Source organism: Amaranthus tricolor, chromosome 10 (assembly GCF_026212465.1).
Source record: "Amaranthus tricolor cultivar Red isolate AtriRed21 chromosome 10, ASM2621246v1, whole genome shotgun sequence".
In the NCBI taxonomy this organism is placed as follows: Eukaryota; Viridiplantae; Streptophyta; class Magnoliopsida; order Caryophyllales; family Amaranthaceae; genus Amaranthus; species Amaranthus tricolor.
Genome location: NC_080056.1, coordinates 1,727,609 through 1,745,430, shown reverse-complemented (window position 1 = coordinate 1,745,430; position 17,822 = coordinate 1,727,609). Strand labels below are relative to the sequence as shown.

The 17,822-nt window shown below is 34.3% G+C and overlaps 2 protein-coding genes across 7 annotated transcripts; one reads left to right on the top strand and one right to left on the bottom strand.

Annotated features, from left to right (window-relative positions):
* The first annotated feature begins 48 nt into the window (after nt 1-48).
* Nucleotides 49-6,162, top strand: LOC130825164 (uncharacterized). Its single transcript, XM_057690242.1, has 11 exons — nt 49-623; nt 2,181-2,268; nt 3,183-3,274; nt 3,365-3,483; nt 4,230-4,345; nt 4,511-4,638; nt 4,728-4,814; nt 5,174-5,234; nt 5,308-5,348; nt 5,421-5,541; nt 5,759-6,162. Exons 1-11 carry the CDS (start codon nt 250-252, stop codon nt 5,816-5,818), a joined length of 1,287 nt encoding a protein of 428 aa, XP_057546225.1. The 5' UTR covers nt 49-249; the 3' UTR covers nt 5,819-6,162.
* A 362-nt stretch (nt 6,163-6,524) lies between these two features.
* Nucleotides 6,525-12,447, bottom strand: LOC130825163 (U4/U6 small nuclear ribonucleoprotein PRP4-like protein). Of its 6 annotated transcripts, none has more exons than XM_057690237.1 (7): nt 12,214-12,447; nt 11,613-11,749; nt 9,153-10,099; nt 8,110-8,563; nt 7,824-8,021; nt 7,645-7,726; nt 6,525-6,782 (listed from the first exon to the last, which is right to left on the bottom strand). In XM_057690237.1, exons 3-7 carry the CDS (start codon nt 10,070-10,072, stop codon nt 6,688-6,690), a joined length of 1,749 nt encoding a protein of 582 aa, XP_057546220.1. In that variant the 5' UTR covers nt 10,073-10,099; nt 11,613-11,749; nt 12,214-12,447; the 3' UTR covers nt 6,525-6,687. The 6 variants fall into 6 exon arrangements, with proteins under 6 accessions (XP_057546220.1, XP_057546224.1, XP_057546221.1 ...); XM_057690241.1 differs by having other exon boundaries at nt 9,153-10,077; XM_057690238.1 differs by having other exon boundaries at nt 11,613-11,721.
* Between the last annotated feature and the right edge of the window lie 5,375 nt (nt 12,448-17,822).

Below are 17,822 nucleotides of genomic sequence, written 5' to 3'. Positions count from 1 at the left end.
CAATCAAGCTATGGATTGTTTGCGAAACACCTAACATAATCTAGTTTGAGACTTTGAGTTATTATGTGTTGAATAAAGGCTATCTTTGTTGCCATTGGTCAGAATAATGTGGTCAATCCATCACCGTCGATTCATCCGCGTCTCTTAACTCAAAATCCAAACGAAATTACAAATTCAGGCAATTTCGACAAAACGAGAGTAGTTTCTACGTAAAGCGACGCTTTTTAAGTGTGAGAAGGAAAAACCATAATGACTTCCCGGCGACGAGTTCCGTCAACGTCGAACGGCGGAACTACACCGTCGAACAAATCCCAAATCGACGCATCTCAAACACAATCTTCATCATCAATTGAAGAACCAAAGATCACAATTTCAGCTTCGAAATGGACCAAAATCATCATACTTTCTTCTCTTTTATTGCTTCCTTATGCTTACCTTCTCTTCTTTCACTTTAAAATTGATGAAGAACTTAAGCGATCTATTCTCATCAATGGTGCTCTTAGTTTTGCTGGTTTTCTGTTAACTGTGAGATTGATTCCTGTGGCTTCTCGTTATGTAATTCGTCGAAATTTGTTTGGGTTTGATATTAACAAGAAAGGCACTCCTCAAGGCAATGTTAAAGTGTTAGTCTATTTTCTTTTCCTCGATTTTTGCTTGTTTTATTTGTTGATTTTATTGCTGGGATTTTGATGGTATTTTGTAAAATGAAGTAACTCATAGCTTAATTTAATTGTTGGATCATTGATTTTAATATTTTATATTATTTTCTAGTTTTGATTTGATTTTGGTCCTTAATTATATGATGGAAGATTAAACATTTCATTACCTGATGACATTAAGTGGCTCCCATGGGGTTTGAAATGAAGGGTCGGATGTTTGTGACCTTGCCCTTGATAACAAACAAATTTTGTTTATAGTTGAATCATGGTAACAGATATGATTGAAGATAACGGGATGATATTATTGTTAAATTGAAATAATATTGATATTTTCGTGAGATGATTTTTGTTGGTGGTCTTTGAGACTATTATATCAATTTGAACTGGGATTTATGAATTTTTATGGGTTTTTGGTGATGACATTTGGGGTAATATGGGTTTGATCTTTACTTTTGGCTGTCTGTTTAGAGGGACTATAGGAATCTGTAAAAAAAAAATGTCAAGGAGTTATTTGAGGTTGAGACTTTACCTCCAATTCTCAACTAAAAGTATAACATAACAAATAAAGGATTACACTGTTTTTAGCCCTAGAGTGAAGAGGCTCATCTTAAATCTCAATTAAAAATGTTACAATTCTCGTTCATATTTCCCATTTTCCAAACACTCCTATATTAGCCTTGTAATGTTGGGAAAATATTTTGTTTTTGTGTTATATGAGATTATGGGATGTTTTGGCAAAATAGAGGTTCATGTTAAAACAGATGATTTGAGGCAATATCGATGTTTGGGAAGTCAAACTAGCCATTTTTATGTATGAGAATTGAGAAGTAGGAATTTGATGGATTTTAGTGAATGCGTTTTCATTTGTGGGTTCATGGGACTAGTCTAGTTTTTTGCTCTTGGATTTGTCAGGAGCTGTTGGATTTCTAATTTATGCCTTGAATTTTTGGTGTATATTTTGCAATTGAATTATGTGCATTGTGTACGCTCATTGTAGTGTTTGGTGTATGCCTCTTCATGCTTTTGTAGTTTCAACTTAATGAGTTTGACTATGATATTGCTAGTTAGGGAACCATCACCTAGAATGCGTGAAGCCATGATGTTATTTCATCGAGTGTTGATAAGGTCGCTGGATGAATTTAGCTGTAAATGTCATGAGTTTTTTAGGTTGTCTAGCTCGGACAATGACTTCAACATACACGCCCCTTATTTGTTGCAAACTACATCGTTCTTTAATTCTTTCCAGTATGTAGTTTACCCTCTGAATTCTTGCTTATCTTTGTGCCATGTATTGTCTTTAGGAGTCACAATGGTTTTTTTTTTTTTTTTTTTTTTTTTTTTTTTTTTTTTTTTTGAAATAGAGGGAAATGGATGTAACTTGTAAGAGTTGAGGAATATATCTAGGTTAATGACTTGTAATGAGGACCGGATTTGGGCTCTTACCATTAGTTTTCACTTGTATTTGTCTTCTCTTTTGCAACTTTCCTTTCTTATGTAATGATATGGCGTACTGATATGCAGACCCGAGTCTTTGGGTATAGTTGTGGGAATTGTCTTTCTGGTTGTGGCAATATTGTTTCAACATTTCAACTTCACTGCCGATTCCGTTGTAAGTTCTTGAACTACTTTAAATTTCTTTCATTTTGCTCCTGAATTTCTGGCTAATTATTTTCCAGTAGTTTTTTTTGGCATGTATTGTTTTATTTCGATATAAGTTTGTTGTCTGTTAATATGGAATCTTAAAAAGCTGTTCACTTTGGCCTTCTTTTGACATTGCTGTTGTAGTTGTAATGTGTAAACCCACATATATATTGTTGAATGGTTGCTTGCTACATTTTTGTGGCATGAATCATAGGGAACAATGTATCTGCAAATAAGTACAGTATTCATATCGTAGTTATATGATTCAGAATCTTCACGGGTTCTTGTTTTTCATTATTTTGTGGGTGGTGACTTGGTGCTAGAGAGGAATGCCACATTGCCACTATTTCCAACCTTCGCCTCTTTGGTCACTCACTTGCAGACAGCTATCGACTGTTGTAGAAGTGTTGTGGCCTGTGGGTGTTAACAGGCTGAATGCCCCTGCCCATATTAGAGAAAATAGTGAATAGCAGTAGAAAATACTGAATAGCAGAAAATGGGGAGGAAAAGGTTGTAACGTAATGTGTAAAGAAATGGATAAAAAAAACCCATTAAGAGTACTTCGAGCTACTCTCATTCCCATTAAATACACTGTAAATTCAAGCATAACTCTATTCTTCCTTCACCTTATAGACTAGCCTTTTGGGGTGAGATCTCCTATTTGATCTATAACAATCTGCTTTCTAACTGACTCACAAATGAAAACAAGGAAATCTCCCTAATCAAATATGTAACTTTCATGTTTAGGCCGTTGACATTAAGAGTAATTAACTATTCTGGATATTTGGGAGTTGCTATGTAGATTCCTCCTTGAATATAGAGCCACATATCCTGGCATGTTATCAAGAAAAGTATTCACATTACTCGTACATTGTTTTGCAGTGGCTAGTTGAGTATAATGCAGCTTTGGCATCCATCTGCTTCATGATTTTGCTTGGATTTGTGGACGATGTTCTTGATGTCCCATGGAGGGTGTAAGTATCATGTTCTTTGAAGTATCCTTCTACTGATTTTTGGGGATAAAATTCATACTGAAGCATCTTTTTTGTGCATGCTAAATGCAGGAAATTAGTCTTGCCTTCTTTTGCTGCTCTTCCTCTGTTGATGGCTTATGCTGGTCATACTACCATTGTAATCCCAAAGCCTCTTATTCCATATGTTGGACTGGAGGTGTTAGACCTAGGTAAAATGCATTTGTTAGTTCGTATTCTTATTAATACAAATTCAATAAATGCAGCATTGCTTCAATGTAACTATGATTTTTGATTTCTTGTGTTCCCATGAGTTTTAGAGAGAAAACATGAAGCGTGTTTCATCATTCATTTATTACATGAAGGCTTTCAAATGTGTGAGAATCGGGTCTTGTTTTGGTTGGAGCAAGTACCACTTTCCTCTGGGTTCTATTCTCACCTAGCCCTCCCCTTCCATCAGCATCTTCTATAATTAAAAAAAATGGCTTTGAAATGTTTGATGATTAGGAATCATGATTCATGTAGATCATTATGTAGTGCTCAATTAGCATGATCCAATGATCTAATTGTGACAATGTTCAATCACTCCCAAAAGTTCCCTGTCTTGTAACTTTTAAGAGGGTAATAGTTCTTTGTCCCTTAGAATTTGCTACATTGTAGTTTTCTGTATGAGAGGTTTTTTACCACAATAAAGCAAACTCAAAGGGACAAAGGAGTATCTTTGTCAAAGTCTGCAGTATGTGTAAGCTTGACTTGAGGGGATCGCTTCTCATTCCATGTAATGGTTTTTGTTGTGATTTCAAAAAATGTTAATGCCGACTTCCAATTGGTGGAAGGAAGCCGTTGTAGGAATATGCTTGATAATTTGATGTTGTGCGCTTTAACTTTCCTGTTATGTCATTGCTGTGATTTGTGAAGTCCTTCTAATTTTGGCATTGCTATCTTCCAATGTAAGCAGGTTGGATATATAAATTGTATATGGGCCTTTTGGCAGTGTTCTGCACCAATTCTATCAATATTCATGCTGGTATTAATGGTCTTGAAGTTGGGCAGACAGTTGTCATTGCAGCTGCTGTAAGTCTAAACTTTTGAATTTTTTTCACTATACTCCCTCTGTCCATTTGAATTTGCTACACAAGTAACACAACATCCAAAAAGCTCTCGTTTCGATTTGCAAAACGAGTTCAAAGAGACAGAGGAGTAAGTTTTTTTCAATCTGATCAATTGAGTTGTGTTCAGATTCTTATACATAATATTATGCAAATCGGAGCATCTACGGACCCGGACTATCAGCAAGCTCATGCATTCTCTATTTATCTTGTACAACCTTTGTGCGCTACTTCTTTGGCTTTACTCTCTTACAACTGGTAATTTTGATATTTGCTGAACGACTTGCATGATGTCCTAATATGTTAATCGTCGTGTATCCTCACTTACCTTTTTTCTTATCTTCTAGGTATCCTTCTTCAGTGTTTGTGGGGGACACATACACATACTTTGCGGGAATGACAATGGCTGTAGTTGGCATTTTGGGTCACTACAGGTGAAAGTTCTTCCTCTTGTTATTGCTAATGTTATCATTTGTATTGTAAATATGTAACTCTTAAGTTTATCTGTCTAAATCTTAATCGTGCTCAAAAACTTTGTGTTTGGTGTATCGGTGTATCCTGGTCAATTATGCGATGTTGCTGAAAGGATCAATTAGAAACAACCTTTGTTTTTACAAGGGTAACGGCTCATACGTTCGACCCCCCCGATTCTATCCTGGTGGGAGCCATATGTAATGGAATTTGGTTAATCAAATTTTGGTTTTTTTAGACTATAATGTCGCGTTTTCTGATTTGTAATAGGGCTTGTCTCTAATATTTCATATTTTCTGATCTTTCTTGAATAATTGTACAGCGAAACACTATTGATTTTCTTTGCTCCTCAAGTCTTGAATTTCCTCTTGTCACTTCCCCAGGTTAGATTTTCTTACTTTCTTCTCATTTTCCTCTTCCCTTGAGCATTGCTAACGTATTAAGAATTCGTACCAGCTTGCTGGAATTATTCCTTGTCCTCGGCATCGTCTCCCAAGGTAATCCTTTCTATTTTCTCAACCAATGATAAACTTCTCTCCGGCCTGAGCTGACGATGACTCTTTTGGCAGATTTGACTCTAAAACAGGACTGTTAACAGGGACAAAGGATGGGACGCTAGTGAACTTCTCTTTAAGATTGTTCGGAAGGATGTCTGAGCAATCGCTTTGCATTGTTCTTCTTTCTCTCCAGGTGATCTTGCTAGATCCTCTACGGTCCTTTTTCACATGAATCATACCATTAGGGGCATGTTCGGATTTGTGGGTGTACTAATGTAGCTATTAGATATTTAGTTGTCTAATTAGTTGTGTAGCTAATATTGTTTAGTAAAAATAGTGGTTAATGGTAAAAGTAATTGGTTTTAGAACATAATTTTATTGTAATCCTGAGAAAGAATGCTTATTTACAGGCTCTAGCTTGCGGTTTTTGTTTCTTACTGCGGTGGCTCCTTGCCGGTTGGTACAAGTAAGCGGTTTTAGAGAATTATTGAAACGAGTCCAACAGATAATCAGTGTCTTTATCGCACAAGGAGGTGATGCATCGTGTGTCTTCCCCTTGGAAGGACGTCTAATTTGTTGCCGAGCCAGACTGGAGAATTAGGCGAGAATGGAGTTTACGTTCTTAAATTAACATTGATAGTGTGAGGGAATGCATGCATTGATGCTGCATTGTAACATCAACTACAGGTTGAAGTTCAAGAATTCTATGTTTTTCTTGGGGAATGAGTGTTCAAAGAAACAATTTTTATACAATTTTGCCAAAACAAAAGATGAGTAGTGGAAACTATTTGTTGTGGTTTTGAAGTTTCAGAAACTTCGTTCTATCCTGCTCTTTGAACTTTCGTAGTCTTTGATCCTTCTCTTTTCGTCTTAAATCGTAGTCTTTGATCCTCATATTAAGATTCAATATAGCATATTGAATAGCATAAAATCAAGTGTAACATCTAGTTTTGTTTAACAATTTAAACAAAACGTACAATGAGATAGTTCGTTTTTTATCTTTCTTTAAAATTAGTTGTTTGATTTAAACATAAGCTAACAAAGTGTTTGTCTACTGTTCTATTGTACTACAATTTCTGATTCAGCCTTTGTCAGTAAAAAAGGGGCCAAAAACAGGGGAGCAACACTGTAGTCTCTCCCACTCTACAATCCTACAAGCAACACTCCAAAAAGATACATTAATTTCCATTCTCGATTTCTGGTACTTGAGTTGGTACAAGTTTATAATGAGCATGGCAATCTATAAATCATCAACTTAAATCCAACAAAATTGAACAAATAGATCTATCTTCCTGCTAATGGCGAATATGAAAGGCAGTTCGGTATCAGCAAACCAACTTCAATCCACATCCATCAACTTCTCTTCTGAAGGGGTACTGCTTGACCATAATTTAATGGTCCTATCATGCGCAACAGTCACGATGCTTTGTCCATCTGTTTAACAATGTCGAGCAATGAAGAGAGATCAGAGAACACAAAATCATGTACTCTTCAAAAATCACAATTTACAGTACATATTTTTGATAACCCAAGTAATCTGGATCAGATTGCGCCCACCAACTATTCCCATGGGCCCTGAAAGTAACGACCGGAAAAACTTCTAGTGGCCCTAAGGGAACTCGAACATGTGAACTCTAGGATATAATCCAAGAGCTCAACCATAAGAGATATACTTTTTTTAATATAGTTCGATTTGATGCCACCAATCGATTTAGCGGTTGTTGATTCAAAGCAGATTTTTACAATATGCATATAAGCAAAGCTAATCTGACAAATTTTCCGATTAATGTGTAGCACACATAGGAATGCGGCAATGCAGGTCTAAAAGATGTTCATGAGTTATAATTTAAGCCTCTAAAAGTTCAGAATTAATCATTTATCAAGAAAGTTGAGACTTGGGACACGCCTCAAGTCTCATTATCCCTCAAACAAACATCCCCTAGGCCCTATGAGATCTAAGGGAAATAATATGGTCACCACAGACCCTATATGTATTTTGAGAGACTAGCTATAATGATCAGACTCCCATAGGCCATAGCTAATAATGACTGCTTAATACGAAACTGCTTGAGAGCTTAACATGAGCACATACGAAACTGCTTGAGATATTAAACCGTTTTCTGGCGAGATATAAAGGTAAAACTTACTTTCATAATGAAGGTAGCTACTTTCACAAGGTCATAAACAGAGGAACAGGCAATGATGGGATTTGTTATTATGTGACACTGCTAGCTTGCACATATCGGGATTTTCATGCACCATTGAAAATGATAACTGACCAAAAAAAAGATCTTACCTTCTGTAATATCTAAGGATGTAACTCTTGCTTCATGCCCTGACAATGTCTTTACTGGCTTGAAGTCTCGAGAAGACCATACCTGCAAAAATAGGATCAAATTAGACAAAATATTCTTAATGGGCAAAAACCTTATAGAAGGATGTTATTCCACCAATGTAAAGTGACAAATCTCACACCTTAGCAGTTGTGTCGTATGAAGTGGTGACCAGATAATATCCTTCCTGAGGTTCATATTTGACCCGTGAAATCAGCTTTGAATGTGCTGGAATAATGTACAAGGATTTTTTCTTTCTCAAGTCCCAAATCCTACAAGTGTTATCCTCAGAACCAGTGGCCAAATGATAGCCATTAGGAGAGAAATCAACTCCAAGAACCTGATAAAAGAGACCACACAGAACAGCACTCGCAATATTAGAGCAGAGAATTTAGCCTGCATAACCATCAAGAAGAAAAGAAACTTACAGGTTTGACATGTCCTTCCAAAGCAAGAATACTTCTTCCTGTTCGAAGATCCCAAACACGTGAAAGAGAATCTAGACCACAAGATGCTGCCAATGATCCATCAGGATGGAAACACATGCCATAAACACTTCGGCTATGACCTTCTTGAAGAAGCAACTCTGCACCACTTTCAATATCCCACAGACGCCAAGTTTTGTCAAAACTTGCAGTGCCCAAGTACTTCCCAGATGGATGGAAGGCAATACGAGCTAGTCGGTCTAGATGACCTTCAAACGTTCTCAATTGAGTACCCTTTGTGTCCCAGAGCCTTGCTGTACGATCAGCTGAGGCAGTTGCAACATTCTCATTTACAGGAGAAAATACAACATCAGTTACATGCTCAGTATGTCCTTTCAAGGCAGAGACCTTTCCCACCTGAGGCATACTCCATATCTTGGCAACCCCACTAGAAGAACTACAAACAAAACAAAAAATAAATAGACGATCATTATCCACCTTCATCAAGGACAATAGTTTTCAATCTCATTAAGAAGGGAAACACATGATTGATCTTTGAAAAGCACGGTGAAGAATCATTTTCTCCATATAATTACCTTGACAGATATATCAGCTCACAAACTACCTATCTATGTCTATATGCATAGCCAACTAAGTATTAGTTAATTAAGAGTAATGGAAGAGGAAGAACAAAAGAAGCCCTCTTACCTTCCCCCACTGCACATGGAATGATATTTGAAAGGTTCTGAATGACATAAAACAAATCATAAAAACATATGTAGGTGAAGGTGATATTTTAGGGGAAAGAAATGTTTTCTTTGATTAAAAAAAAAACTTCAACATCTTCAGAGAACTTTTTATTGACAAGCACATGACAGATAGCTAGAAATTATGATTAATTCCATCACAGAAAAAGTCACAGCTTCCATTACTTTAGTCTTCAAACACAAATCATTTGACATTTGGCAGAGACTAAACTCTATAGTCTTTGCAACTACTTTTTATCCAACCAAAGGAGTAGTAGATTAGAGGATTGAATAAAATACCATGTAGCGAGCATACTCCCATCCTTTGAGAATGAACATCCCCAAAGTGGACGGTCATCACCATACTCACTGGAAGTCAGAACAAAAGTTTCAGCCTGTTTAAGAGCCCAATCTATCTCAGCATCCTCATCTTCATCTGGATCATCCCTTTTCCTCCTTGCACGCTGCAGACGCTGAGATGCTTTAACTATAGAGAACTCTGCAATGCATTTCCGAGCCTCCAATAACTCTTGCGTCCCTTCTGTATAAAATGGATACTGAATCATTTCATCTTCAACGACATCCTTAGAAGCCGCTTCCTCCTCTTCCTCATGAATTTTCAGCAACTTCTCCAATTGACCCTCACTGTCGAGCTTCGCCATCAGCATTCGAAGTCGGTCCCGTCTTTCCATCTCTCTCTCCCCAAAGAGAGTGATGGGTTCACCAAGACGACGAAGCCGAGTCCGCACTGCCATGTCGTTTGTTGGCACAGCTAGAGCAGCAGCTCGCCGCTTCATCATGAGATCCCGCATAGCCTTCTCCTGGCGTTCTCTTACCTGTCGACTTTCCTCTGTGATTTCATAATCAACAGAGGAATCCTGTGCACCCTTTCCCAGACCCGGTTCATCATCAGATTCTGATTCACTTGGTTTTACCTCGCCATTTTGCACCACAGATGGTTTAAGCACAGGGAGTCGAACAGGGAGAGGTGCTAATGGTCTAGGAACTACATGAGGCACAGGTAGAGGAGCAATTGGTGGTACAAGTACTGGAGGTGGAGCTGACAAAGGTGCAATTATCGGAGGAATTGATGGAGGCACAGCTGTGATTGGAACTGAAATGGTAACAGCTGAAGTTTCCAGCATCTCAGTGTCAGCCACAGGACTTGTTTCTGGAGCTGGAACTGAAGCTGAAGAGGGATTCTCTTCGTCTACCTCCATTATACCTATTCAAGATGTGAAATTAACCTGCAGCCCATATAACCTTTTAAGAAGCTCTCAGCTTATCAACAATGCTGCTAATGCACAATGATAAAGCAAGTTCCAACGACTAAAGCACAAAATTGACAAGCAATCATTAAAGGTAAATGGCCACAGATTTATGCCATCTTACAATTTTAATATAATATTAATATAACGATAAGGCAAATCTTAGAGTTATCGTATCAAGATATCATTTGTTACATTCTCCAAAGCTATTAAGAACTATAGTCAAAACAACACGACAATTAACTTTAGCAATCATCGACGATAAGTTGACATTATGCTCTTGGCTTACTAATATCATGTATATAGAACTTCAATAACAACCTAATAAGGGTATTTGTAATTCACAACAATCAAACCACAACAATTAGTAGCTATTATTCTCAATTTAATCAATCAAAATCACTTTCATAGTCAACTAACATCATCACCATTACTAATTATGCACAATAATAACCAATCGACCAAATCTTAAAACAACTTTTAAAGTTATTTAATCAATCATCACCAAAATATAGTATAAAACACACATTATTAATAATTTCATCTCTAAATCCAAGCCCTAATTACTACCCATATTTAATTACTACCCATACTAAGATTCGAAGAAACTAATACAAAATCAACAAACAACCCATAATTTCAAATCACACTTCAAACCCTAAGTTATAAACATATTTAATTCATCAATCAAATTCTTACCCACCAAAAAGATTCAATGAAATTAACACAAAACCAACATCAAACTCAATACACTTGATAAAACTTCAATTAAAACTAGAAAATTAATTAGAGAATAAAAGAGATGGCTTACAATGGAGGAACTAGAAAAGGGTAAGATTGTAGGTGGTTGTTGTGGTGGTGGAGGACCACGGTGGGGAGTTGATGGCACTAGGGGCCACCGGCTGCTGTGAGAGCAACACGCAGCCCTGCTCGTTGCTGGGAACAGGCGACACAGCCCATTGCTGCTCGCGATTGTTCGTGGGGAGGAAGAGGGCCTGCCTTGCTTGGTGGTTGCTCACGGTGAAGGAGAAGGAAAGCAGGTGGCCGGCCGGTGGTGTGGTGTGCCGGCAGCTGCTGTTTTCTTTTGTGGGCCGTGAGGGAGAGAGAGTTTAGAGAGAAGAGAAGAGAGGGGGAGTGACGGCGTGAATTGAGTGAGAGAGGGAGTAATACCCCTTAAAATCCTAACTCGTCCTATTTATTTAATTTATACACTTATTTATTGATTTGTTTACTTAGAATCTAAAAACATTGGTAGCACCAACATAAAAAGTATTGACGAGCAATATGTAACACTCCAACTAATTCATAATGGATTAAGTATTCAAGGTCATTCTAAAATAATCAACAGAGTTTTTCTTTTAGTAAATAAAAGGTCTAAAATTTTCATTACGCCAAAACATCAAGCATAATAATCATTGATGTTCTTATTTTGTATTCAAAAACAGACATCGCAAGGTTCCAAAGAAAATCTTAAATGCTCGCAGCAATTTACCTATAATCTTCAGATGTATAAGAGGAAGAAGAGAAGAGTAAGAATCAAAGGGCGAGTGATGGTGAAGAGTAAAAATCGGATCTTGAGAGCCTGAAGATGATAGCTGTTTCTGCCACGGGGATGATAAATTACTTTAACTGGTCACAAATTTAAATTCACCAATGAGAACCACCTATATACTCAATTCCCAAATTGACAAAATTTACTAATAGCAATCACAAAGTCACCAATATTATGAATACCAAAAAAAATCTCAAATTCAGTAAAATTACACATTCAAAACTAATCAAACATCAAAGTCAGTTTAACAAGTTTGCTGAGCATTAGTTCTTCAAAGTTTAGGGTTTCTCTTAAAATAATATCAATTGTATATAGTGAAAAAACTACGCAAATCATTAAAAGATAAAAATATAATCCACTGAGAAGATTGTTAGCCAACAGCGAAATTTGTAACCCTAATTTATAAATTTGAACAAAACAATTGAAAAATTATTTGAAATGAAATTAGAACATAACTAAAAGTGCAAATACCTAAAGCTACGAACAGATAAAACAATAAATTACTCCATGCTAAAGAATAGATATTTGCGAAGGTGCTTACCAGAAAAGCGTCGCCTGCTTTGCGCCAGCCACCAGGTGACGCTCGGCGTTTATAGCAGTACGCGAGTAGCGTTGTAGGAGTTCCTACTAACTCAGTATGAAGTAGTATCTTTCATACTCCTAAACTTTCACCATAATTTTTTGAAATAATGTCAAAATTAACCAAATTCTTTTGAAGCACCTCTTGTATGAGACTGAGATCAGTCTAACAAAAGGCCCATTAATATACAAAAATTCCGTGTTAATCTAATATATACACTTAAAAGTGATATTTGAATGTAATTACGTTTTATACTCTTTGATCGATCAGTGATCGACTATAATTTAAATGATTAATTAGGGAACAGATAATCTCTTGAGAGACCGTCTTTTCTAAAGACTACTCTCAAGAGCTTAGCCTATTAAATTTCATTAAAAAAACTGCTATCAGGCTAAATTCATTTAAAAAAAAAAATACTGTTAGGTTCAAAATATCACGCGTGTGAAATGGAATGTAAAAGGTAACTGTCCATCTTCCTCTTCCCCATATTTATTACTTCCTCGAAATGAAGAAATCATTTTTTTTTTCATCTCCTTTGTACAAGCTTCAACTGTACTATCATTGTTTGCTCCTCAAATCATCTAACAATGAAAGATTTGATGCTTGAATTCGATTGTAATTATTCGAATACAATGTTCTAATTTTTTTTTAAATTAAGCTTTATCGATGGTGGGAAACAATAAAGTTGAAGAAGCCAACAATGTCTACCATTTGGAGAAAGGTAATAAAAACAATTGTGCTTATAAATTCATATATTTGGGGATATAACCAACGATAATTGGTATTATAACTATGAACATTTGATATTAGGTTGACTGAACATACTTTTTCTAAAAGAGTTTGGAGTTTTAATTCTGAACATTTGGTAATATAATTATACGTAATTGATATTATAACTATGCATGTTTGCTTGTATGATTATATATAGTCATATGTATAAAAAATGTGTTAAGACCCCAACTTGAACGTATAACCCCAACTAAACTATATTATAACCCCAACTAATGAATGTTATAACCTTTACTAACTTGTGTCATAACCCCATTTAAACAATTTTATAACCCCAATTAAATTATGTTATAACCCCAACAAAACAATGCTATACTCCCAACTACATTATGTTATAGACCCACCTAAAAAATGATATAACCCACACTAAACAATGTTATACTCCCAACTACATCAACCTATGTCAAATGTTCATAGTTATAATACCAATTATATTTGGTTATATTCCAAAATATATGAATTTATAACTGCAATTGCTTTTATTACCTTCTCCCAAACAGTATACATTGTTGTCTTCTTCAACATTATTGTTTCCACCATTGATAATGCTTATTTTTTTTTTTAAAAAAAAGAACAGAAGATTGTACATTTATAATTACGATCATTTTCAACAAATAAAATCTTAAATTTTCACACCTTTCAAAACAATCGAATTCCCACATTAAATATTCCATTGTAATATGATTTGAGAAGAAACCCAAAATCGTATAGTTGAAGATGAAGAGGAAGTAAATCAACCAGAATGATATACTTGAAGAAGAAGATGAAGAAAATCAATATCAGGCAAGAAAGAGAGAGAAATTAAAAGAATCATAAATAGAAATTATAAGGATATTGACTAAAGAAGTTTTAAAAATGGAATAAAAAGCGAGTAATTAATTGTATTTGATTACTTTTTTTTTTAATTTTAAAAATAGGCCGGCCCAAAATAGGATAAGTCTATAAGAGATGGTCTTTAGTAAGAATTGGTGTTAGAGAAATAATTTAATATATGGAATTTTATTATTCTTTAAAATACTTTTTTGGTCCAATATTTCGCCCCATTTGTAAATGTCAAGGGTAAAGAGTTGGATTTTGTAGATTAAAGTGGTGAGATTGTTAAAATAAGAAAGTATATAGATATATTTAAATTTGTGGACATTATATCCAAAAATAAAATATGGTAAATTTATTTAAATAAACCAATCCCTCTCAATTTGTCTCACCTCCTATTTCAATTTGTTATAATGAATTACTATTTCACTCTATCATAATTTTGGAACAAGACATCACCATCCTATATTCTATCTTGTATATTTCCTCATTAGTTAAAAAAAGACAAAAAATTAACTCATTCAACTTGATTCTTTAAACTCTATGTCATCACCCTATAGTGCAAAATCAATAAAAGCATCAATATTCTTCAAACACCAAAAATTGTATGCGACCTCCTTACGCGTTGCAAACAAAAAAATTTTATACTTCTCGAATTCAAGTCTTAAAACATCTTTTAAGACTGAAAAAGTCAAATTTAACACTTAAAACCCCTACTCTAAACCTCAGTGTTCCTTCTCAAAAGGCTTAATTTAATTTTTTAGTTATCCTTTTCTACTCTTAAAGCACTAATTCTACCATTTAAAATGTCAATTCTAACTCTTAAAACCCCTATTCTAACAGTTAATTTTATAATATACTATTTACTCCAACTGTAAAATATTTATTTTAAGACTTAAAATGTCTATTTTAATGGTTAAAATTTTGTCAAATCTAAGACTTAAAGTGCTTATTTCAAAGTTCAAAATGTTCAATTCAAACTTTAAAATGACAATTTTAAAATTATAAGCCGGATCCGTCAGTAATTGCACGATCGTCTCACCGTAGATTTGTTGTTCTTCAAAATACTATCCACATAGGATAGTTTCTCTTAAACTGAATAGTTACGCCGGCATTTAATTAGAACCAAACTACACATTAATAAAAACTAAAATAATATAAGTACTAAAGGTACACTATTGTAAAAAATAATTTGAAAAATCTTAGTTATGTGTAGAATAAAGTAATAGATAATAGTTGAAATATACCAGAATATATCAAAAGAAAAATGTGAAGTAAGAAAATAAATATCTAGATAAAATCCTAGCTAACTACTAGAATGTTTCATAACAAGTATAAAAAGAGTATTATGACAATTGCATCTTGTATGTAGAGTAAGAAGCTTTCATAAAAACAAAAGATTGAGCCATGAGCTCAAATCACAAAATATATATACAAAAATAGAGAGATTGACAAATGAGACATGGGCTCATATAAAAATAGTAGTGAAAAGTGTATAGGTACGAAACAAGTGTCCCACCAAAAATATTATTATACAAATTATGATGTAATCAAATGTCTGTATACAAAAAATATAATATAATATCTATTTAAATTCAACTATAATTCTACGTGCGCCCAAAACTTCGATCAACTAGTACTTGGTGCTCAAACATAAATTACATTGATGGAATAGTTGTAATGACGGAGATCTCTTGAATAAAATTGCATTTAACAATATTTTGCATATATGATTGGTGTTTGATTATTAATTAATTTATCTTATCATGACAACTAGAAGAAAACGTGGTTCCAAATTCGTTTTGCCATTTGAAATATGTGACATTTTATCTTAGAAAATCAGAATTTATTATTAGAGTTGTAAGTATAATAGAACGAAAAAAAATATTATTCTGAAAAAAATATTTATTAGGGTCATCGGGTTCATTTTAAATCACGTGTTTCAGTTTAGTTTAAAATCAGATTTTGTTTCCACATAAATTTACATAATTTTAAATTCATTTTGAAGTCGGGAAAAGTCAAATTCGATTACAAAGTCAAATAAATATAAGATTATCGAGTCTGTTTTGAACACCTCAATAATTTGAACTTACAAGAACACAGTAATACAACTACGTCAAATTTAAGAATCCTGATATAAATATGAGCCTAGGAAGGAAGAAAATAGAGATCATAAGCAAAGATTCAACATCTTATTAGTAGTAAAGTTTCACTATATTCTTCATTCCAAGTTCAAGAGTCTAAAATGCAAAAGAGGATGCTTTCTTACAATCGGATTGTTGTGCTTCTCATTATTGCCACAGGTTAATTTTCTTCACTTTTGTCCTTTTAAGAATTCTTTCTTTATGGGTATGTGTTGTCGTCTCTCTTTTTTTCCCAAATTTTAATTATAGTTTTCTATGAATCGATACATAATGATTAGCTTAAATATGCGATTTTTTACAATATATCTGATCTAAAAATAAACTGAACTATAGATATAATATATGTTTATTGTTTATACTCAAATTTTTGTCTTAGGATTTTAACATATAAAAAATTTGCATAATATCAATTCTTGTTGCAAAGAGTCAAACAACTTTTATTCCTAAATAAGGATAATCTCCTATAGCTACGCAAGAGCGAGAGGTGATTTAACCTTATTGTAAGTAATGAAAATCGAATCTCTATTAAAAAAGTGAAAAGAAAAGTTTTCAACCAATAAATTCACTCGTAATTCTCAACGTTAAACAATGTTTTAATTAATATTGGATTTATACCATTGAACCAAAAGGAATGGCTTTAAACAAACTCAATACGTATATATAAGTATATAACATTACAGAGCTAGAATTTAGACTCGGGCCTACCTAAGTTATGGTTAGAGTTATTTTTATAAAAAAACTCTATCAACATTCATGAATAATTGTGTAATATATAACATGAAATAATGACCGTTGACATTGAAGTATTAGTATTCAACTCACGAATTCTGAATGTGCGCATTTCTCTTTGCCTACTCATTAGAGGGGGCATGTGTATGATTTGTCCGCTATCCTTCTTCTCCTTCGAATCCTGTTTTATGCGGGATTTTAGGTTGCTGACTCTTACTCTGACTTTGATATTAATAGTGATGCTGCAACTATCGGTTGTGAACGCACAAAAGAAATGTAAACCTCTAGGAAAAGAATGTGTACGCAATGCCGGACAATGTTGCAAAGGGTTACGTTGTAGGCGCTTAGAATTATTAGGCTTTAGGTGCGCAGTTCCAAAGCCAAAAAGGCCCAAACTGGTTAAGGAGCTAGCACCACCACCGATTGAGTGCGGAGGATCATGTTTGGATGCATCAACCTGTTGCCCAGGACAAATTTGTACTCAAACTATATTAGGTGTTGGAGTTTGTAAAGCCGATTCGAATTAAGAATTCATCGAACTTGTTTCGTGAAAAGTTTGAGGTTGTGATTTTAAGGCTTTAAATTTCAGTCGTAAATAAATGTGTTTCTTCGTAAAAAGATTGAGGTGTTTTATGTGTTTACCTACAGATTGATGTTTCCAAATATAAAAAGAGTTCGACGAATCTGAACTGATGATTCATCAAAATCAATTTAAGTTTTACGGTATTTAGTGTATGCTTTCATTATTACGAAATTGTGAGAGGATAATGTTTGGAAATCATAATAAAATTGTACTATGTAACCGTGTCATTATTATATGTAGACTAAAGAGAATTTATTAATGAATTATGATTTTTCCTAGTGTATTTGTTTTTTTTTTTTTTTTACTTTATGTTTAGTTTGTTGCCATAAGATGCAAAAAATAATTTTGTTTAATTTGGAAAATATTATGTCGTTACTCCTATCAACCACTTTAATATAAAAGGTTATTAGGAGTTTTTTTCTTTACATTTTGATTAAACTTCATTCATATATTGGTGTGTAATTAATAAAAGCATGACCAAGATTACAGTTCAAGAGATAATAGTAAAACAT